Raw genomic sequence first — 23395 nt, forward strand, 5'->3', positions numbered from 1 at the left:
CCCTTGCTCCAGGTGTCTCCCATGTTTTCCCTCCCCCTGCCCCAACGTCCTGAGATCTAGTCTAGGCACTTCAGAAGCACCTAAACATCACTAGGTACATGGCACCTTTCTTGCTCAGGAACTCCAGAGAGAGCTTGCCCATCCTTCACAGGGCCCCTCTCTTAGGTTCTGCTCTGCCTCCAGAGGGCAGCTCACCACAGGCAGAGCCCAAGTATGGCAGCCTCAACTCACAGCCCAGACCCTCCTTCAACTCACTGCCCTGTTGCCTCAGTGAAGTGCAGAATGCAGGGCCAGCTCCCCAGGCCTTGCCTAGGAGCAGGGGCCCTGGAAAAGGAGGGCTTTGTGCAAAGCAGGCCACAGTCATTCAAGCACATTGAAAGGAAACCCAGCAACAGGGCTGCTGGGCCTTCTGCCTGAAGACAAAGCCAATAGGGCAGGACTGAGCTGGAAGGGAAAAGAGAAGGTGTTGGCTAAAGGATAAAGGGGCAAGATGCAAACACTGGGGGTTCATGCCTCACTGCACTCTGGGCTGAGCCCCAAAGTCCTCCCCAGAGTTTCACACCCCTCCAAGTCCCACCCTCTCCACAGTGAATGAAACTGAAGGCCTGACCCCACTCATCCTGTCCCTCACTGCTTACCAGGGCAGCACAGGCTGCAATCAACTCCTGTCCTTCCTTCCCAGTAAAGAGCCTGTATGGTTCCCCTGAGGGGTCTTAAGGTCCCAGGCATGCCAAGCCTATTCTTTACTTCCAGCTTTTGCCTACCAGCCATGCCTGCATGGGGCAGCCCCTCCACTCCAGAGCAGAAGCCAGATTAAGCCTCAGCACTTAATCCTAAACCAAATAATGTTTTTTCCTAAGTACTCATAGCCCAAGTGGCTAGTGCTAGTCTCCACTTAAGACACACACACACACACACACACACACACACAGCACACTCATGCCTATTGTCCCAGCAAAACTGCATCCCTAAGAATACAAGGAGAGCCAGGCGGTGGTGGCACACGCCTTTAATCCCAGCACTTGAGAGGCAGAGGCAGGAGGATTTCTGAGTTCGAGGCCAGCCTGGTCTACAGAGTTAGTTCCAGGACAGCCAGGGCTGTACAGAGAAACCCTGTCTCGAAAAACCAAAAAAAAAAAAAAAAAGAAAGAAAGAAAGAAAGAAAGAAAGAAAGAAAGAAAGAAAGAAAGAAAAAGAAAAAAAGAATACAAGGAGAGTCCCCACTGCACTGTTCATGAATGGAGTGAACACCAAGTCAACTTTTGCTTTCAAGCAACAATTACGATATAAAAAATTATTATGATTTCACAAAATGCATGCCATCAGCAAGAGTTCAGTGTAATAAGCCAGGAGACAGAGATGGAGTCTGTGTGTGTGTGCGCGTGTGCGTGTGTATCACCAAGGATTGAATCAGGGCATCATGCATGCTCAGCAAATGCCCCTATCAACTACACTCCAGCCCCAAGACGCCTGGACACTAAAAGATGAGCAGAAAACCCAGATGACATCCAGTCCCTAAAAGAACCAGGGTTTTCCCCCAAGAAATGTTTGGTTTCAGGGCTGGGACAAGGATGAGATAAAACTAATACACTGTGTGGTTTTAGAAAGTGGTGAACTTGGGGCTGTAAAGATGCCCCAGAGGTTAAGAGCATGTGAAGCTCCTGCAGAGGACCGGGATTCTGTTCCCAGAACCCACACGGTGGCTTATAGCTATCCATAACTCCAGTTCCAGGGGATCTAACAGTGCATACATACATATGTGTAGGGAAAACACCCATACACATGAAAACAATGAGAAATACTGTATCTATGTTCAATTGCCTGAGTATAGTGACCATATGAGTTAAAGAGTCTCTATGCCCTGAAGCATTATGGGTGAGTGAATATAACCTACTCTCAAGTAGCTAAGCTTCTTACTCTCAAGTAAAAGCAAATGCCGAATGCATGGGGCAGCAACGAAACCCAACAAGCAGGTATTGTTGCTTTATTTTCTTCCAGACTAAAGATGTCCTTAGTAGTGACATGTACCTCTGCTCTGTTTTCAGGGTTTCCAGCCACCTCTTGGTGGCTGCAAGTTCCCCTTGCCCTCCAGAGACAAGAACTGCAAGGTGACTTGACTAGACTACAGATGAGGCGGGTGTGGGAGAGTAAATCTTTAATCCCAGTACTGGGAATTTAGGAGGAGGACAGATCTCTTTCAGTTTGAGGCTAACCTGATCTACATAGGCCAGCCAGAAATACACAGTAAGACCCTGCCTCAAAAAAAAAGTAATTATATTCTATTTTTAGTGGCTATTATAATACATTTTTAAAATTACTTATTGTACTTTATGTGTATGAAGGCTTTGCCCAAGTGTGTGTATGTGCACCACATGCATGCCTGGTGCCCGGGGCTAGAAAAGAGCATCAGAGCCCCTGGAACTGGAGTTACAGAGAGTTGTGAGCCACCATGTGGTGCTGGGAACAGAACCCCAGGCCTTGACAAGAGCAACAAGTGCTCTTAACTACCTAGTTATCCCTCCAGGCCCTGAGTGATGCACTTGATAATAAGCTTTCAGAGACTAGGGGTGCTTAGGTGCCTCCTCCGCTTCCTCTTTGGCTCCTGGTTTCTCCTCACAGACAGACCTAACATGAAATGAATGCAGACTGATGAGCAGCCCACGGCCTTGGGGCTTTCTGAAGGGACCGTGACTGGTGCAGCTTCAAAATGAAGGTAGGATTAGAAAGCATAACTGTTCAAGGGAGATGAGGACGCACAGGGTACAGGTGAGAGTCTTTAAGGGAATGGCCCAAGGGAAGTGACTTCTGAAAGATGCCCCAGATAGCTTAAACCTTCTGACTCACCCTGAAGTGAGTCCTGTCCCAAACCCCCAAAGGTCCTCTGCCCCTCTCTGCCACAGCCACTGTTGGGAGTGAGGCCCAGATAAAGCATTTGGTCCACAGACCTCTGCAAATGGCTGCCAAGCCAGGCCTGGAGAAAAGGCACACTGTACATGCCCAGTGGTTGCTCAGAGCCGCCAGTAACTGACTACAGAGAAATAGACCACAAAGAGCTAAAAATACCAGGATCAGTGCTCAAATAAGGCGCCATGAAGTACACCAGAAACACCCAGATCTCTTCCTGATTCTTCCTGAGGTGAAGCAGGGAGCACGTCCAGGAAGCTAGGGCCCAGCAGTAGCAGAGTTCACTGAGCTAAGGTAAAGGTCAGAAAGCGCCCCAGGTACCTAGATTCTCATTCACCTGTTGACCTACCTTCTGAAAACCTACTGTGTGTGTGCCATACTGTGCTAGAAATGAGAGGAAAGCCAGGCTCACTAACCACAGGAGATTGAGAAAAAGTTCTCATAAGACGTGTAGTGTTTTAATCAGTCAAAGGCCAATGGCCAGAGTGAGGAGAGCAAGAAGCACAATAGTTCCCTTGAAAAGAGAAACTGTCTACATTGATCTGTTCCATCTGAAATATGTAAAGGCCTTTCCAGATCTTTCCAATGAGTATAAGCTTAGAAAAATAGGCTGGAAAACTCACAAAAGGGGCCCTGGGTCGGGATGCTAAGCACACAGCATCCTGTCAGCCCAAGCTACCCTTGAGTCTGGTAGTCAGTCTCACTGACTCACTGTAGCAAGGAGGCTGCACAGCAGGGGAACTGTAGGGCATCTGCCAGGAAAAGACTAGAACGCTCAGCACAGGGTGTCCACTAAAAGTATGCTTCAGCCACGCATCAAACACTCCCAGTAAAGCCAGGTTGCCAGGACAAGAGTTGACTGAGACAAGACACGGGGTCTTGTTTCTGTGGAAACTCCTTGACATTAAATGCTGGAGTTGATTATGAAGCCAAGTGGCAGGAATCTGACAGTCGAAAGGTACACAAGGATCTAGGGATGCAGCTAGGCAGTGGAGCACTTGCCTAGCATGTATAAGGCCCAGAACGCCATTCCCAGTGTTTTAAAAAAAAAAATCACAATAGGTTTGCTCTGAGGACATGGCTCAATGGTAGAGCTTACCTGCCACAGGAGAAGCACTGCAAAAGGAAAATGTGCATGCTTCATTCTTTTTTAAGTATATATACACGTATGTGTGTGTGCTTGCTTATTTATGTGTGTTTGTGTGCTTGCATGAATTTATATGCACCACACATGTGCAGATTATCAAAGAGGCCAGAGGGCATCAGATGCCCTGGAACTGGAGTTAAATGTGGTTGTGAGCTGTCATGTAAGTTGTGGAACTGAAGCTGAGAGCAGAGAGCACTCCTAACTGCTGAGCCATCTTCCCAGCCCCATTCTCACACACAGTACTAAAACAGCAAACTTCCGACCATCATAATCTTAGAGTTTCTAGGGGATGGAGAGATGGATCAGAAATGAGGACATCTGCGTTCAAGCATGTATGCTAGGTAGGTGTGGTGGTCCACATGTAATGACAGCCTTATAAAGCAGAGATAGGGGATCCCGAAGTAAGCTGGCTAGCAAGAGTAGGCAGATGGCAAACTCTGGGTCTGATGGAGATTGCTACCTCAATGAGTAAGATGGAAGAATAATGGGGATGACGGGGAATGATTGACATCAACCTCAGGCCTCCACATACAGGTGTACACATGTGTGTGCATACCAGCATACAGGCAGAAACATACTTATACATACATGTAACACACACACACAAGAAAAATGAGGGAAAGACGAGGAGGAGCAGGACTAAGTAGCTTCCATACATAATTGCTGCTGTGAGTTCATATTAGAAACAGTGTTTCTGAATTCTGTCAAAAAAACATTGTTTCCTTGCTGAAAAACTATTTCATCTGTGTCTGTTCTTTTCTGCCTGTTGAATAGCCCGCAGTTTTTACTTTCTTGATCTGGTGTCCTTTTACTTTCTCAGTACTTTAAAATGTAGAGTCGCCTGCCCCTCCCCCACCCCCATCCAGCCCGTCTTTGCTTAATCACATGGTGCTTTTCTCTCTCTCTCTCTCTCTCTCTCTCTCTCTCTCTCTCTCTCTCTCTCTCTCTCTTTCCCTTTTTCTTTACTGGAAGAATGAGTCAACGAAATGATTCCTTCCCTTTCCCTTGGCCAGCTAGGTGAGTCAGCTCACTGTGGGTAGTACCCTCTCCCCACAGCAACCCCAAACTGACCCCTTCCCAGGTACAGCCCAGCAAAGCCAGAGAAGACCTTCTAGTCCCAGATCCAGCCTCTAAATCACCTTTTTCAGGAATTACTTGCACAGGATTACTCTAGCGAGCATTCGGCGTGACCCTTCACTGAATCTGTGAGCAGCCCAGGCATCTTCACTGCATCAGCACCATGCATCACCACTTGGGACTTCCCAGGAAGGCCACATCCCCAGGATGCTGATTCCATTGGTCTGGGGTGGGCTTCAGACATCAGTATCTAGTTAGGTACCTACCCAGGGGCTGGAGAGATGGCTCAGAGGTTGAGAGAGAACACTGCTATTGCAGAGAGCCTTGAGTTCAGTCCCTAGCACCCACACTAGTTGGTTCAAAACTATCAATAACTCCAGATCCAGGGGATCTATCTGATGCCCCTTTCTGGCCCATTGGGGCCCATCTATTCATATGTGCAAGCACATGCACATACTTAAGTAAAAGGTAAAATTTTAAGAAGATACCTGGGAAGTTGTTGCATCTCCTCCATAGCACAAACCCCAAAAGGCTATTTTGGCAACAGTCAGTTTGTGCAAAATAAACCATTAAAAGACAGACCTGGTTGCAGGGACTAGGATTCTAGAAGTTTATTCCAAACAAAATATCTGAGAAATAGTCTCACAGCCACTCAGTTCAGCCCACATCAACCTCTCAACTTTGATGTGAGGGTGTACTCTGCCACCCAGAGTCTCTCTGAATCCCACAGGCAGCCTGAGCCTGCTCAGCCCATCAGTTCAGGTCCATCTTAGAGACTAGCATACATATAACACACTCTGACCCCAGCCATCTGATCAGGTAAGAGAAATTTCTGAAGGAGCAAGAATAGCAGAGAAGCCTGGCAGTGGGGGTGCCCGCCTTTAATCCCAGCACTTGGAGGCAAAGGCAGATATCTGTGAATCTGAGGCCAGCCTGATCTTCAGCGTGAGTTCCAGAACAGCTAGGACTACAGAGAGACCCTGTCTCAAAAATAAATAAATAAATAAATAAATAATAAAATTAATTAATTAAAAAAAAAAAAAACCACTAAAGAAGTAAACAAGCCAAACTGAAGAGATGGCTCAGCGATTAGAGCACTGGCCATTCTTCCAGAGAGGACCTTGGTTTGATGCCTAGCACCCACATGGCAATTCACAACTATCTGTAACTCCAGTTCCAAGGGATCTGATGTCCTCTTCTGGCCTCCATGGCCAGGAACACATACACATGGTACACAGATATACATGCAAGCAAAGCATCCATTCACATTAAAAAAAAAAAAAAAAAAAAAGACAAATAAAATAAAAATGAAATGGGGGGAAAGGTAAACAAACAAACAGCTGTGATTCTGCATAGATAGAAGGACAAAGGGGAAGAGGCCTGTGTGTGGTTTCCTGTTCTGGGGCCCAACTTGCCAAATCTGTCCTTGAGCCTGAAAGGAAGAAAAGAATAGAGGGGGAGGGGATGGAGTGTGAAGAAAATGAGGGGACACTGTGGAAGGAGACTGACCAGAGGAAGAATAAAGGAGCCTCACAGATGGGGTGGGATGCTATGGTGTGCTTTCTTCTGGACACACAGCTGTTACATTCATGAGCATACAGCAGCTGTGAGGGAATCAAATCCCAGAGTGGCTAGAGAAGGGGCTCCTGAGGCCTCACCCTCAACAAGGAGATACTGGCAACTGATGACTGCTGAGGAAAGAGAGTCAATGTTCTTTAAGGGTTTGGCTGCTGGTAGGTCCTCAGAAAGATGTTCCACCCCCATGTGCATGCTGGCAACACTAACTAGACTCAGTCATTTATATATAAAATTTTATTTTTAATTATGTGTCTGTGTGGGGTTATGTGTACATGAGTATAGGTGCCTGAGGGGCCATAGGTGTCAGATCCCCTGGAGCAGGAGTTACCAGCTGTTTTTAAGTCTCCTGACATGAGTGCTGGAAATAGAACCTAACTTAGATATCTCACACTCTTGACAACTGAGGCACCTCTCCAGTCTGTGTGAGTGTGTGTGTGTGTGTGTGTGTGTGTGTGTGTGTGTGTGTGTGTGTATTCTGTATCTCTGGCTGTCCTGGAACTCCCTATGTAGATCAGGCTGGCCTTGAACTCACGGAGATTTGCCTGTTTCTGCATCCTGAGAGCTGGGATCAAAAGTGTGTGCTACTAGGCCCAGCTTTAAACTACTTTTTACAAGAAACTGAGAACAGAAGAGGAGGGGAGAAGAAAGAAAAGCAGGTCTCAGAAGCTCCCAGGAAGGGATCTGTCCTCTTTCACTAGGAATATGGAGTAGTGTTTTTAAAAAAAGCAAAACACAGGACAAAAGAACAGGCCCAACAGTACAGAGATGCAACCAGCCACGTCTGAATGAGGGGAGCTCTACAAGGCAAACACCCCAGTTTCTTCAACATATATGAGGGGTGAATGGGAGAGAGAACCAATAAACGAGCCTGCATCCATTGGTCTTTGAGTTTCTCAGTCTTTCTTCACTTTTTGACCTTGACAGTGTTGGGAAGAACTGGTGGGTTATTTTGTAGCACATCTTCAGTTTGGGCATGTCTGGTGCGTTCCCCATGGATAGACAGAGCTGCAGGCTTTGAGGGGAACATGTTTCAGAAGTGGTATGTCCTCTACACTGCAGTTTGTTACAGGGGTTTGAAGCCTGGAAACATGCTGGGAGATGCTCAGCAGATAAGACATACAAATACTCTTCCAGAGAACCTGAGTTCAGATCGCTCAGTTGTTACCTGCACCCACATCAGGGGACTCAACTGCCTATAGCTGCAGCTCTTGGGAATTTGATGTCATGCCCGATTCTGGCCTCCAGAGGCATCTGCACTCACCTGTACATACCCCAATAGCCACACACACACACACACACACACACACACACACACACACTTTCTCTTAAAAATTAAATCTTTAAAAAAAAAAACATTAAAATTTTAAGGATAAAGTTTTGTATGCCACACATGTGTGGGTACCCATAGGTGCCAGAAGAGGGTGTCAGATCCCCTAGAGCAGAAGTCACAGGACATGTGAGCCGCCCACCTAAGGTGGGTCCTGGGAACTGAACTCTTGCCAAGCAAGAGCTCTTAACTGCTGTGCCACCTCTCCAATCACCAATTTTGATTTCTTATTTTTGACAAATGTCCATTGGCCCTGTGAGATATTAAAGGACCTTGTGTGAGAGTCGTGCAGAAATTCTTTATTTAACTTATGTAAATCTAAAAGGATTTGGCACACTCACCCTTTTTTTTTAAAGTTTGTAAAACAAACCAGGCTGGGTGTGGTACCTGAGGAACTACAGTAGAAGTTGTCCTCTGGCCTCCACACACAGACATACACACACACACACACACACACACATGCACACATGCTCACTCACGTACGCACGTACACTATACACAAACCCTTATTTTTAGATATACCCACTCACTAACTAGTACATGAAATGTCAGGGTGTTCAGGTTTGCTTCAAAGCAATTCATTGGCTGAGAATGGGGAAGAACACAGGTAAAATAAAGTTGGTCGTAACCTGGCAGATCGGCGGTTGAGTGATGAGCAGCCAGGATATGAAGATAAAAGGCTCTAATTTGGGGGTTGAAAACCTCCAAAATATGAACACGGACATAAAGAGATTTCTCCTGGGTCTTTGATACCTCTATCCTACCCACAAGGCCTTGTGTAGCACTGACCTGCCTCATTGGACCTCCTGGTTTGCTTTAGAAGGCCATAAAACATTAACTCAGTAACCAGGTGATGATGGTACACGCCTTTTATCCCAGCACTCAGGAGGCAGAGGCAAGTGGATCAGCCAGGGCTACAGAGAGAAACCTTGTCTCAAAAAAAAAAAAAAAAAAAAAAAAATTGTCAGTAAATAAATAAGCCTGGACTCTGGAACTAGGCTGCCTAGGAAGTCACTGAATCTGTTTGTAAACTGCAACTTTATTACCTGAAAATCAGAGGTGATTATACCTGTCACAAAGGGCTATGAAATTTTCATAAGCCTATATTAAAAAAGGGGTAGGGGACGGTTGGTCACCATCAACATCTTATGGAGAGAAAGGTAGCCATAGACAAAACCAATCCATCACCCTTTCCCTACCCTCTGATCCTGTTCAAGTGCTTCTCCCCCTTGCCCTCCTTTATAGAGAGACCTTTGATCAGGGGAGGGAGGAAGGGCTTCCAGAGCCAAGCGAGACCTCAGTTCCCAATCCTACAAAAAAGCACTAGGACTAGGGCTATAACTCAATTGGTAGAGTGTTTGCCTTGCATACACGAAGCCTTGGGTTTGGTCCCCAGCACCCCATAAAACTAGGTGTGCTGTAGGAACACCTGTCATCCCTGCACTTCAGAGGTGGAGACCAGAAGTTTAGGGTCATTTGTGACTACATGGGAAGCTTGAGGCCAATAGAGGCTACATGAGACCCTGGGGGAGGGGGTGGGGCCCTAGAAATGGATGATGGTTTATGAACCAGTGTCCGCAGACATCTGCCAGGTCAGTGCAGTCCACTATCTTCAGTCATTACATATGTACCAAACACTAAGAACAGGACCTAGGATCCAGATGAAGATGACTGGGTTCAGGCAAGGGATGTAGCTTCATTGATAGAGGACTTGCTTAGCATGTGCAAAGCTGGATTCTATCTCCAGTACCATATAAATGTCATGGCTGCTCATGCCTGGAGGTAGAAACAGGGGGGTCAGATATTCAAGGTCATCCTTGGCTACATGGAGATTTTGAGGCCAGCCTAGCCCCAGAAGATACCTGTCTTCTCAGAAATATCTGGCAAACTACTGCCTTTAGAATTACCTCTTAAAGACTGAAACAATGTTGCCATCTGCCATTCCTAAGGAACAATTTAGATACAATTCGGTCAATTGCCACAATCAAAGGCTTATAACACAATTTCATTCAATTTCACAAACCCGGCTGGAGAGCCCCACTCATTCACAAAGCTCTGTGACACACCTCATCCATCCAGACCTTAGCTGTGATAACCTAACCTAACAACATCATGACAAGGTAGGCACGGTCATGGTAGGTAGGTCAAGGTAGGACTATATGATCAAAGAGAAAAACAGATGGCAATAAAGAAGCCAAGGGTGTGAGGCTCCTTTGAGGAAATGATGATGTGTGGATAACGTAGGGATGAGGAAGAGCTCAAAAAGAGTGGAGGGCAGAAAACAAGAGATGTTCCAGTGGGTAACCCAGACATGGTAGAGAGCAAGAAAGGCCTGAGGGTTAAAAACAGCCAGAATGGTGGAAAGAAAGGGGCGAGTGGGGAGTCAAATGTCAAGGAGTGGGCCCTGCAAAACTTTGGGTCCCTTCAGATGTGGGGTCTATATAGGAAACCATTGCAAGCTGTTAAAGGATGCTGCGTGTATGGGAATCACCTGATCAGACCTGCATTGCTGGGACTCTGCCATAGACGAAAGGGAGGAGTTGGAAGAGGGCCAGAGCAGGACTGGAAACCCAGGAACCTGTCGGAGGTTCCCACGTTAGCCAAAGAATAAATGGTGTGGACTGGCTTCGCTTTGGAGGGGGCAGCTATGAGAGCCGTTGGGGAGAAGAGATCTCAGCCTCTGGCTGAGGGCTTGGAATTACAGAGGAGAATCTAGGTTTATGACTCTAGTTATTGGGTATCAGGCTGAGCTATTTGCAGCGGAAGGAGCAGGTGTGGAAGAAACAAGTTCTCAGCATGGGTGAATCAGACCTGCTCAGCACTCTTTCTCAGTCAGCCACTAGGCTGCCAGCCGAGGAAGTCTCAGCAGAGGCTACTGCATACTTCACAGATATGAATGAACAGCAGCCCGAACTAATCCTCCCCAAACACACACCACAAGAGTGAATAGCCCAGAGCAGAAAGCCAATACAAGGTACTCAGTAAATGTTGGATAGATGAATGACCCAAGCTCCATCCAGATACCAGACACCGGAGAAAGAAACCCTTACTCAGGTCGCGTTATTAAAAGCCCAATTGCCTCGGGGTAAGATCAACCCTTTTATCAGGAAAAGGACCAAGGGAATACTTTAAAAGAGTTATCTGCATCTGCAAAGTTCCCACTGGGGGTGCAGAGAGGAGTTTGGCGTCCTGATAGGACCACTGGGGTGGTGGTTCCGAAGACAGCCAGTGTTTCCCAGTCCGGAGTGCATGGGGTGAGGACAAATGGCGGGTCACTCCAAGGTTAGACACAAGCACCCCCAACAGCGGCTCAATGGGTGGCTCTCCAGATTCCTCCATGCTGAAACCAGTTTATTTTTAAAAGAAACCAAGTCCCATTTAAAAACTCTAGAGACGTATTCTCAGAAAGAAGTTGGGGGGCTGAATTCGGACCCATTCTCACCTTTACACCCAGCCACATCCCACCTTTGTGGCATTCCTATTCTTCCTTCAAAGTTTTCTCTAGCACATCTGCTGCCCCCACTCCTGGCAAGCCCAGGGTCACTTCAGCTCTGGAGGCAGTCAGGTCTGCAGCGTTGTAACTAAGCTCCCAGGCTCCTGGCTCACAGACCCAGACCTCTGGTTCCATGGCCGAGTTAGTGATGCCCTGCGGGGTTCTCGGGTTTGTGTGTCCCCGGATAAGGTTAATCATAGTCACGGTGCACCCTGAAGAATCCAAGCGGGTGTGGATGGAAACCAGCGCTACGCAGCACCGGGGAGCAGCGCGTGTGGGACTGGGGCGTGTTTGGGACCCTTGGGAGGAGCGCAGCAGCTCCGGAGAATGACACAGCGTTTCCCCGCACCCGGCTTTCTCCGCGTTGTCCCAGCCGCATCCCCGCAGAGCGCACTAGCTGGCCGGCTAGTCTCATCACTGAAGCCCCGGCCCCCCGATAGAGATCAGGTCGCTGTGCCGGTGCACGCGGCCCCATCCTAGGGCACTCGCAGCACCTTGCTGGAGGTTGAGGAACCCGAGCATGACCGTGGGGCGTGACCAGGGAGTTTTGCCCGGAGACTGTCCCGCAGCTCACAAGAAAGGTCAGTCCCACTCGGGGAGAAGTTGAGAAGCGCACCGGCCACACCGCCGGCCCATGCAACACAAGACTGGAACTTTGCGCCTAGGGCGCATTTGCCAGAGCGACCCTTCAGAACCTCTCGGACCCGGGACCGCGACCCGCGTGGCCAATCACCAAGCGACTCGGACGGGGGCTGTGCCAGGGCGCGGGCATCAGCCGAGTGACTGTGCCACCCACCAATAGGAAATCAGAGAGGGAGACCTCGCCCATCCGGTTGCCCAATAGGAAGGGAGCGCCTACAGCCAAGGTCCCCCGCACTAGCTGTAGGCTCTGGTGGCCGCGGGTTGGAGACCCTCGAGCTGAAGTGACTTTGCAAGGGATTTGGCTCGGTGCCCTCCCCTGTGTCTCCCTCCCACCTGCAGGCCGCAGCCCGAGCCTCACCTGCTGGAAGCGGGGCTTGCCCAGCTGGAAAGGGGGAGCATCGGTGGAGGCGTTCGGGGAACTGGCCGCCGCGGACGCCGCCGAGGCTGTGGTCGCTGTATCCGCCATGGCCACTGACGCCCGCAATCTCCAGCCCTTTTAAAATGTCCCTCCTCGGCCCCCGCCACAGTTGCCTCTCCCGATTGGCCGTGAGCAACCGCAGCAAACTGAGTGCGCAAAGCCTTCTGGGGAGTGTAGTTTTTCTCTGCTCTGAGCCTGATAACCCCAGACTGCGGTGAGTTGCACCCACGCAGACCTGGTCTCGGTTCCCGCCGCCAAAGCAGCAGGCGTCCACAGTGCTGGAAATGTATGCAAATGCATGTGCGGGTGTACGTGCAGGCCTGAATCTTAGAACGAGGAACCCCTACAAACGCGGGCACGACCCGGGATCAAACAAGCAAGGACTCCAGGCAGAGTGGGGTTAATTCAGAAGGCCTTCAGCAAGGAGTCGCACTGCGGGATTTTCCTACAGTTTCTTCTATCAAAACTCTGCCTCCAGCCATTCTGCCATTCTCTGAAACAAGCCATGCTCAAGCTGCTGTGACCCTTTAACATTCTACTCATTTTTGTATCATGGCCTGAGGCGATTCTTTTTCTAGGTTCCGCATAAGTGTTCATTGGTTTCATCAACCTGCTTCCGGATTCTGTACCAGGGGGCGCTCTCTTTGCCTCTTTGCACGTAGCTCAGGCTAGCCTGGAATTATGTAGCACAGGCTGGCCTCAAACTTCTGATCCTTCTTCCTCTGCCTCCCGAGTCCCAAGATTACAGGTGCCAGCTAGCAAACCATGGGCTTAAATATCTTTCCTACTGTATGGTGTTGGGAGGGGGGGGGGTGCGTAGATCTTTACTGCAGATATAGGAGGGCTCACACTAGGCACTCAAATGTATTGGGTGAGTTAAATACCCAGAACTTAAGCATCCTGAAACCCTACTTCTTTTGACCTAAGGAGGTTCCCTCCAAGCCTAATTACCGAGGACCAGCAACAGGGGTGCACTGGGAGCTGCAGAGAACACCAGGGTAGTAAACACACACCCCTGCAGAATGGCACCAAATGGCAACTGCAGCCCCAGCTCAGTGATCTGGTTATGAGCCACACTGGGCATGGAGAGCGGGGAGATGCTGGTTTCACCCAGGACATAACTCTTTGACTCTAGGGAAGCCTCGGTCTCATGGTAGGTAATTTGGGATTGCCCTCTTGTCCTTCTGGACAATGCAAGAGCCATTGGTGGCCCACATGCTCGTGCACTCACTGATAGCTGAGCCACATGGAACAGAACTCAAATGAACCAGAGAACAGTTCTCATTTTTGGTTGTATCTTACCTTTCCTTCCTGAACTCAGTGGCTTCAGAACAGAAATCACAAAACTTGCCCTCTTTATCCACCACCCCCAGCCCCAGCACTCATTAAATACACCTGTGATCAGTGCCCGGTGACACAGGCGTCCTAGGCACACAGGCCATGAGGCAGTGCTGTCACCTGAGAACCACACTGCCCTCTCCCACAGGCAGTCTCCTTCCCCACTCTTTTCAAAACAGAAACACACAAGCTGGCCGCGGTACATGAACTTTTTATTCTTCATAAAGTGCTCGAAACATGAAGAACAAGCTCTTTATAGACTGGAGTTTCAACTAGGAAGACAAGACCAGGGCAGAGCTGTGCCTGCTCGCTGCCTGTCCGGCTACACTCTGCAGTGTGTCGTAAGGAGCAGACATAATGAGCAAAACCCTGGCCTCAGTTCAGGACCTCTCTGGAAGACACCCCTGCCCTGGCCATGTAAGGAAGCCAAACAGCAGGGATGGATAAAGATGAGAGAGGGCTGGGACCAATTAAAGCCCAGGACTACCTAGCAGAGGAACTCAGTTCCTCAAGAGACACCTCCAACACCCACTGACTGTCCCCACCACAAAACTCTGGGAACTGGTGGCTACTTTCCTCATCTCTGAGCTGACCTATAGTTGGTAACTGAATGGTAGTGGACCCCACTGTGGGGCTCATCTGCTCTATGCTGGCAGAAGACTGACATCATCCACAGAGAATGTTCTGAGGTGTTCTGAGTGAACCCTGTCTTTAGCTGGAAAGTTACTGCCTCTCCACTGGGCCAAAAGCATCTTTTGTCAGCATCACACATACCTTTTGTAGTGCACAGCCACCAAGGACCTCCACTGACACCATGGGGAAACCAGCTATATTCACAAGCAAACTAGAAGCTGGACCACAGGGCAGAGACTTGACTTCAAAATGCACTTCAGCCAAGCCAGGCATGGAAGGAAAGGTTGGTAAGCAGGAGGGACTGTACAGCAGGGACAGAACAGCTGGAGAGCCACAGGCATTTCCCTAAGTACAGGTGTCTCCTAAGGCAGAGGGAAGCCTCCTACTTCCAGGCAAGCCCACTGGTCCAGCAACTGGGACCCAAGGCCAGACACAAGGTGCCGGATAGCCCCAGACCTACTGTACTCTAGATTTGTATCCCAGGATGCTCCAAATAAGGGTCAAGGGAGGACCAGGAAGTGGGAGGAAGGCTTAAGAGGTGGCAGCAGATTGGCCAGAGCCTTAGCTGAGGTATTTCTCAGAGTAGCAAAAAGCCTGGTCCATATCCCCCTTTCAGGACCCTAATAGCCATTTTCATGTGCTCAACAGGAAGGAGGGGACACCATGATCAGAGACATCTACATCCAGAGGCTCCTGTCCTCATCCACAAAAGGCACATTTTAATTGGTTTCCAAACGTTCTGAGCCCACAGCCACAGTTTTGGCATCTGACACGTGGTAACAACAGACATGAAGGCCTGGTCCACAAAACATGAGAAGCCCAAAACCCCAACCTAGGGGGGTCTCATGTTAGGGGGGTAGGGAGAACCTCAGGAGCAAAGAGTCATTCTCTCTTCACCCAGCCCCACCTCCCACCACTACTGGGATATGGAGTGGGAGAGTCTGAAGAGGGGCAGGGAGCAGCTGAAGAACACACAGGCACATACCACCACAACACCCTGCACACATGCTCACACACAGCTCTAGACAGAGAGACAAGACTAAAACACACAGGCTCCTTGCTCTTAGGGTACAGGCACAGGCTGAGGTGTAGGTGCCCTGGTTGTCTACAGTGCACAGACAAGCAAGCAGCTTAGTCCCCATCCCTGTCCCAGTCGATCCTAGGAGGCCCACCAGGTGTCAGAGAGAAATGGAGATGAAGAGTCAGTCAAGAGAAGAAACAACTGACCAGCCTTGTGGGGTGACTAAGTCTGTGTTGTCAACAGTGTTGCCCTAGATACTTCAGCTCACCCCAGAACCCAGAACCCACTCCTGCTCCATCTTGACAGCTAACAACCTTGTTCCAATTCTCTGGAGAGCCCCATAACCTCGAGTGTGAAAATGGGCAGGTAGGAAAGACCCAAGGCTCCAGTGGGAGTTCAAAGGGCCCCCTTCCAGCGGCCAGAGCAGAGGCAGGATGGGGAGGGGAGCAGAGAGTGACAATGAGAGCAGGCTCTGCCCTACTCAGGTGAGAGCAGTCAGCGGAGGGAGGGCATGACACAGGTCCTCACCATCCCTCGAGGGATGGGGTGAAGGGTTACTTGGGGGGTCCAGGGGAGATCTGCAGCAGTGTGGGCGAGGTCTCCATGATCCGCACCAGCAGCCGGTCAATGTAGCTCTCCAGTTCCTGCACATGCTCTTCTCTCTGGCTCAGCTCCCGCTCCCGCTGCAGGAGCAGGCCAATGAGCTCATCGTGAGTCAGGTGATAGTACTTGGCCGACTGGTCCACCACGGCAGAATCCTATGGCCAGATAGGATGGAACTAAGCAGGGGACGCCCAGACCTTCCACCAGCTAGCCCACCCAAGCCTGTTTCCCCACTGTAGAACTCCAGACTCGGCAGCAGCCCATCTCTATGACTGGAGATGTCCTCTCCACTGAAGAGCTGTGGCACGGGGAGCTACCAGCTACCTGCTCTGCCCTCAGCATCACTTGGCCTCTGTCCATTGTACCACCTGTTCTCTCAGATGCCCCTAACACCTTGCTGCACCTCACCTTCAGCCTCTTGGTGTCCACAGTTGAGCCAAGCTGGGACGCTGGAAGCACAGACTGGATGCCGCCAGATGTGACAGTTTTGAGCTTCTCCAGTCCACTGCTCAGGGCTGTGCTCAGGCTGGTACGGGGCTGTTTCCTGTCGGGACTAGCCTCCAACGGGGCAGCAGTGAGGGGTTTCACAGGATGGGGACTGCAAAGACAAACAGAAGGTGAGCTGCAGGGACAGAGGCAACACAAAGGTGACATCACTGTCTCTATGTCTCAGGACACAGCATTCTGCCCTCCTCAACCCACCAGCCTCAATCCAGCACGGATAGCTGGCCTACAGACTCTTGTACCTGTGCCCAGTATTTGCCAGTCATTTCCCTTCCCTCTTCTTCTACACATCCAGTGTCCAAGTGGTCAAGACTGAGGGTACAAGAACTTCAGGACTAAGAGCAGGAGAGACCTACAGACTAGAGTGGCTCCTTTCTAGGTAAGATCACAGATTCTAGGATAAGGAGGGCTCTGCCTGTGCCTCCTGGCCCACAACTACACCCTCCTCAGTCATAAACAACGAGCTTTACAACCTTTACAAAAGCTTTACAACCTTTACAAAAACTATTTCTAGCTAGATACAGTGGTGCACAGCTGTACTAACAGCACAGCAGAGGCAGAAGCACCAGGAATTCAAGGCCAGCCTCTGCTAGTTGAAACTGTGCCTCAACAACCCCCGTAAAAGGACACTGCTCTACCCAGGATACTTTCCTTCCTCCCACTAACCCAGTTCCTACTGCTGTGTCAAAGCTATGCATACTCATCTCCTCCAGGAAACCTTGTGATTCCTTGAGCTAAGACAACCCTCTCCTGGGACGCACCTGGCGCCTGCAATAGTTATAGAAGCTGGAAGCATCAGGTCCATAAATCAGCTAACCTGTCCTGGGAGAACCTCATAAATCCACACTATAGAGACTTCAGGCCTTAGGGTAAAGAACAGAGAGCAAAGCCACTTAGTCTTAGCCCCCAGGACCCCTGACACAGGCTCAGGATGACCCCAAAAAATAACCCTGCTCCTCAGGACAGGACAGGGCTGGTGTTTAGTCTCACAGACATGAAAGTATATCAAGTCTCCCACACGGGGAGACTCCCCAAGAGTCACTTCACTAAGCTGTCACCTAATCCTCTCACCCGGGAGTCTGCACTGGAGACAGTGCAGACTGAAAGCAGCTCCAAGGCTGCCTGTCTCAACAGCCACTCTCTCACCAAGCAACTAGGCTTCAGAGTGCTAGGCTCTCAGTCTGAACCACCCCACACTCCATCTGAGAAACAGGGACTGTTCTATATGACCATCACTTCACAAAGTAAGGCCATACTCCATATACATATGAAATGAAACAAATTCTCAAAAGAAACCCTGTAAGGGTGAGTATAACTCGAGGTTATACTGCAAAATGTAGGCCAGATGAAGACACTGTCACCAGGAAATGAGGAAGCCATAGCCACCAGCTCCTTCTCCCCACAAGGGGGCACAGCCCCACCTACCACTGGGTGTCACCAGCAGGCCCTACTGCTTCCCTCACTGAAAGCTCATCACCTGGACTAAGAACACCTTAGTTCTGGCACAAAACAGGTGCTTGCTCAGCAACCCTGGACAGACAAGCCAGCAGGTGTCTGAGCAGGCTGGGGAGCCTCAGAGGCCAGGGCCTGATCCCGAGTCACTGCCATCTTGAGCCGTTGCCCTGCTAGGTCACTCTTACTGAGCCCCGATCCCAAGTCTCATCACCCTCATCAGCCTCCCTCCGTTCTGCCCAGGTCCTCATGCTATAGAGAGCACAGCCACAGAGGCATCAGCTGTCCACTCAGCTGCCCTGAACAGATGGGAGCCCAGTCCAGAAAACCAATGACAGAGCAAGCCAGTGAAGTGCCTGCTGGAAAGCACTTGAGGACAGCTTCCTTTCCTTTCCTCTCCTCTCCTCTGAGCCTGCCTTCAGCTTCCTCTCTAAGCCCCAGACCTTCTGCCAGCTCTCTGCTAACTCATCCTACCTGAACAGAAAACTCCTGTGGGTCCCACTTGACCTGTTACCTGAAGAAGTATCAACCTTGTGGAACCCCATCCCTCCAACCATGGCATCTTTGTACAGCTAATGCAGCTCTCTCATTCCCATCTCCTGCCAGGGCACACTGACTCTCCAACCTCATTTCTCAGCCCCTACCCTTATCAGGTGCTATTTCCCAAACACCCAGCTTATAGGGTTACACAGATGTCCCACGGATAAACAAAGTCAGAGCTAGTCCTACAGAAGTGCATGGCTTCAAAGCCTTCACCATCTACCTGCAAATAGAGGAGACCCTTACCACGTACCCTCAGCATACATGAAGCTAGACTGTAAAATATTTCTACTCCTGTGTCACTTCCCCACCCACTTTCTTCCTTGGAAGGGTTCTGGGTGGATGCTCACCTGCCACTGGATTGGGGCTCCTCAGCTGGCCGTGTCTCCAGGGGCAGAAGCACAAGCGGGGAGGCTGGGGTGGCTGCAGCGTGGTCTTCCCTATATGGTGTAGGGGAGCCCCCAGTGGGGGAGAGCTCAAGAGGACCAAGGGGTGAAGCTGACTCCTCGGGAAGTGAGGAAGAAGAGGTCAAGGGCCAGGCTATAGGCAGCGGAGGGCATGGAGGGCCTGGCACACCGTGGCGGTGGCTGGCCCAGGGTGGAAGAGGGGGAGGTGGGAAGGCAGGTTCTGGGGGTGTGGGCAACTCTTCTGGACCAGAGTGGGTAGAGGATCCCCTTGACCCTGGTGGTGATATGGATGGGAGGCTGGGGGGATCTTGGCTTTCCTGACATAAGAAGAGACTGGAGGCCTCTGCCTCTGCCTCTGCCTCTGCCTCTGCCTCCACCTCCGCCTCCGCCTCCGCCTCCTTCTCCTCCTCCTCCTCTTCTTCCTCAGCCCACGGATCTACCTGCTGGGACGGGACTGAGAGAAACCCAAACCCCTTTTTGGCTAGCTCCTGGCTCTGGGTTTCAAAGCTCTCACCTGTCTCTGAAGTCCCTGAGACCTTCTGACTCAGCAGAGTTGAGCTGGTTGAGTTATGGGATCTGGGGACAGGCCCCTCAGAGCAGCTGGTGGGCCTAGGTGGGCAGTCCCCAAACACAGGGCCACTAGTTTCTTCTACTGGGTCTTCAAGTTCTGGCTCACCTATCAGGGTTCCAGAGGGCAGTCTATGCAATTTCTCCAACTCTGGATTTAACCCCTCCTCCTTAGACTCTTGGGGACCAATAACTAATGCACTTGGGGTTCTGTCTTCTTCTACCCCTGACCCCCTGCTACTTAGCCCCCCTATAGCATTTTCTTCCTCTTCTTTGTCCTCCTCCTCCACCTGAGAATTCATGGGTGTGAAGAGGCGTGGTGGCTTGGGAGGTGGTGGGCCAAGCCATGTCCCCTCATCCAGTCCCTGCTCAGGCTCTGGATCCAGCTGCAGTGCCAGGAGCCCTCTGCTTCCCATGGGGGGCACAGTATCTGGAGATTCAGGCTGCAACTGGGGAGAAAGCACCCCATCGGGTTCTCCCTTTGTGACAGGTGAAGCAGCCTCTGCTGTAGGAGAAATGGTGACCACATCCCAAGGCCAGGAATCCTCCACTGTGTTCAGCTCCTGGAAAAGTTGCCTTCCATCTCGGGAGGCCTCCTCATCCCGGCCTCCAGGAGTGTCATCCGAACCAGGAAATCTCTCCCACACACTGAGAACTTCTGGGGAGCTGAACAGAGATGTCCCACTATCTGCTGGACTCTGTGCTGCTCCCCCTTCTGAGGCAGGAAGCTCCCCCTCTGGTGTTGAGGCTGAGGCTTGCAGGTGCAACTGGGATGCTCTGGAGGATGGACTGGTCCCTGAGGACCCAAGGGGTCCTGGGTCAGACATACTTGTGCTTGGCTGGTCCAGTTCTGAGTCCACAGGAGCCTTGGACTCTAGCCATATGCTGCTTCCTCCTCTTCCTCCCCCAGGCTCTCCCTGGGGCTCTGTTGATTTCATTGCCATGGTCCTAGGGCCTGGGTCTTGCAGCCCATCCTCCTCCAGCCCCATTCCTGCAGGGGCCAGGATCCCACTCCTGGCCTCTGTCTGCAGCCTGCCAGCAGCAAAGATGTTGAAGGTGTCGTCCCACTCAGGCAGGGCTTTCCCAGGGGAAGCCAGGGGGGCCAGGCTGGCCCTCGAGGCACTGGGGAGAGAGGGAGCAGGTGAAGGAGAATTTAGTGCTATGTCGGCTTTGAGATCCTCGAAGAAGGGGTTGCTCTGCAAGGAGTTGAGGAATGGGTTGGTGACCCCCAAAAATCCGGATGGGGTGGCTTCAAGGACAATGGTGGCAGCAGCAGCAGTGGCAGGGGAGGCGGCTGCAAAAAGGTTAGTGCTTAGCATGGGAGCAGCAGCGGGAGCAGGAGGGGGGGCCAGAGCCTGGGGGGAGCAGGGGTGAGGAGCAGCTGGGTCAGATTCTACCTGAGGAGACACGTCCAGGCTGTGGAGAAGACAAAACCATGAGCCTCCTGGTTAATGCTAAGACTGGAAATATCCCGTACCATCCCTACCCCCACTTCCACCAGGCCAGGTGCCACACCACCACACAGGCTATATGTAGCCACATGACCCAGGGAACCAAATGAATTATGAGGCACCGAAAGGAAGGCTGCTGGGAGAGCTCATGGACAAGGACAGTATTAAGAGAACCGAGCAGGGGGCCTGGGCTGCACATTGAAATAGACTATACTTCACTGAGCTCCTGCAGGAAGGGATAGGATAAGACTGTCATCAGGCAGATGTCCAAGAGAGCTCAGCACATGGGGAGAGGGCAGAATACGTGGCTAAGGAGTTGTTCTCCTATAGCAGAGAGTACCTTCATCTTACTGGTACCTCTTTTGGGCCAACCTATGAAGTACATACACACTGGTTAAGAGCCTTTATTTCCCCGGAACACAGTAAGAGAGAAAAGCAAACCAAATACTCCAGTGTGTGCAGACTGGCAGTGGTTTGTGGCTGAGTTTGCTGTCACACCCCAACTTTGGTGGCCTTACACCTGCCCTCCAGCAGGGTCCCTCCTCACAGGCAGCTTTTCAGTTCTCCAAGCTCCTGGGGTCCCCTTACTTCACCCCTCCTGCCTAAATGAGAGCATCTGGAGAACCTCCTCATTCCCCCTTTCCCACCTAACCAGCAGCTTCACAGAAAGCACTGGTGGTGACCCGAAGCAGCTGAACCCAGGCTCTGCTAGCTGTCATCATGAAAGGTGGGCTGCAAAAGGAAAACAGGAGTCTGGAGCTTGGCACGTTCTTTCAGGAACTCAGATCTAAACTAGACAAGATGTGCATGGTGCTAGAGGCAACAAGAACGAGTCCAGGTTAGCCAGAGGCCAAGGAGGCTCCAAAAACAAACTTGGGGGCAGAGGTCGGCTTCCCCAGCAGGACACAGCCAGATTTTCACAAGGATTCAGCTTTCAAAGCTATACATGGAGGCAGCGGGAAGAGCAGAAGCACAGTGCCATCCTCACCTACAGCGCCATCCTGGACTACATCACAAAAATTAAAGGAGGCTGGGGCTTTAGTTGGTGTCATGTTTGCCCAACATGCACGAAGCTCTGGGTTCTAGTCCCAGCAGTGCATTAGCCAGCTGTGCCAGCACAAGCCTGCAATCCTAGGACTGGTCAAGACGACCAGAAGCTCAAGGTAATCTTCCGATGCATAATAAGTTCAAAGGCAGCCTGTGATACATCGAGTTCAAAAATAAATAAATAAATAAATAAATAAATAAATAAATAAATAAATGCTAGGTGCGGTGGCACACCTTTAAACCCAGCACTTGGGAGGCAGAGGCAAGAGGATCTCTCTTGAGTTGAAGGCAGCCTGGTCTACATAACAAGCTCCAGGGGCAGCCAGAGATACATGGTGAGAGACCCTATCTCAATTTTTTAAGGTATTTTTTTTAAATCCAGCTTTTAAAGATTCTTATGACCTTATTTCTCCCCTAGAACAGCTCCAACCAAGCTGGACAGGCTCTCAGTCTCTAGACAAAGATAGAGAGGAGGGGGACACAAAGTTCCCATCTCCCACCTCCAGCTCCCAGCTTCTGGTTCTGCTTCTACAAACAAAACAGGGAAGACACTGAAAAGGTAAGAACTCTGCCTAGAGAGCCACTGCACAGATGTCCCTACCCCCACACTCTTCTCTCTTCACTCCAGGTGGGTCCCAGGGCAGAGGCCCAGCTTGACCCCTGAATTAGGGGAATGAGAAGCCACACACTAACTACCACTAGGATCAAAGCCTGCCTGGAACATCCATATCTCTCAAGCTGTGTCCCAGGAAAGGGGCTGGGGCACTCTGAACTAGTCTTTCTTTATGCTTCTCATAAGTAGCCCCAGTGGCCCCATCAGCACTGCTTGGCCCTACCTGACACCAACCCCCGCCTCCCTCCCCACCCCACCCCCCATACTCACACTCAGCCTCCAGTTTGCAGCCTTCAGGGGAAGTGCACTAGGGAGGCAGAGTAGGAGCCCCAGGCTCTGTCAGCAGGCTCCTCACCACCCTGATTCCCCAGAGATGCACACAAACGGGTTGGTATGGCATCAGCAAAGGGCTCTCTCTTGAGGCCAGGATTCCAGGCAGTAGCAGGCCCAACGGGTTTCCCTGAGGCAGCAGGGCTTGCTGACATCCTGCCTGTTTCCACCTTCGGAAGCCCTCCACCTTCACTCTCCCTGCTCCACACTTAGCACACATTCACATTCTTTATGAGCTTGGGTTGAACACCTGAGCCGTCCCTCCCTCCAGCAACCAAGCACACATTCTGCAGGTCATCGGTG

At 50.7% G+C, this 23395-nt stretch overlaps 2 protein-coding genes across 5 annotated transcripts in view; both read right to left on the bottom strand.

The window, feature by feature from the left end:
- Window positions 1-12691, bottom strand: part of Sfxn5 (sideroflexin 5) — a 120286-nt gene extending 107595 nt beyond the window's left edge. Inside the window, exon 1 of one of the 2 annotated variants that reach the window (XM_034512095.2) lies at window positions 12527-12691. In XM_034512095.2, coding sequence (XP_034367986.1) covers window positions 12527-12634 — 108 coding nt within the window. In that variant the 5' untranslated portion in view covers window positions 12635-12691. The remainder of the gene's footprint in view (window positions 1-12526) is intronic. The other variant, XM_034512092.2, reaches the window with a different exon arrangement.
- Window positions 12692-14119: 1428 nt separating this feature from the next.
- Rab11fip5 (RAB11 family interacting protein 5) overlaps window positions 14120-23395 on the bottom strand; it is a 40505-nt gene continuing 31229 nt past the window's right edge. The window contains exons 4-6 of one of the 3 annotated variants that reach the window (XM_034511698.2): window positions 19028-20773; window positions 16590-16779; window positions 14120-16336 (exon numbers count right to left, since the gene is read on the bottom strand). In XM_034511698.2, the coding sequence (XP_034367589.1) occupies window positions 16133-16336; window positions 16590-16779; window positions 19028-20773 (2140 nt within the window). In that variant the 3' untranslated portion in view covers window positions 14120-16132. Of the gene's footprint in view, window positions 16337-16589; window positions 16780-19027; window positions 21068-23395 lie in introns of all 3 variants that reach the window. The other 2 variants (XM_076940006.1, XM_034511699.2) reach the window with 2 other exon arrangements.

The sequence above is a fragment of the Arvicanthis niloticus genome, chromosome 9 (assembly GCF_011762505.2).
Source record: "Arvicanthis niloticus isolate mArvNil1 chromosome 9, mArvNil1.pat.X, whole genome shotgun sequence".
NCBI lineage: Eukaryota > Metazoa > Chordata > Mammalia > Rodentia > Muridae > Arvicanthis > Arvicanthis niloticus.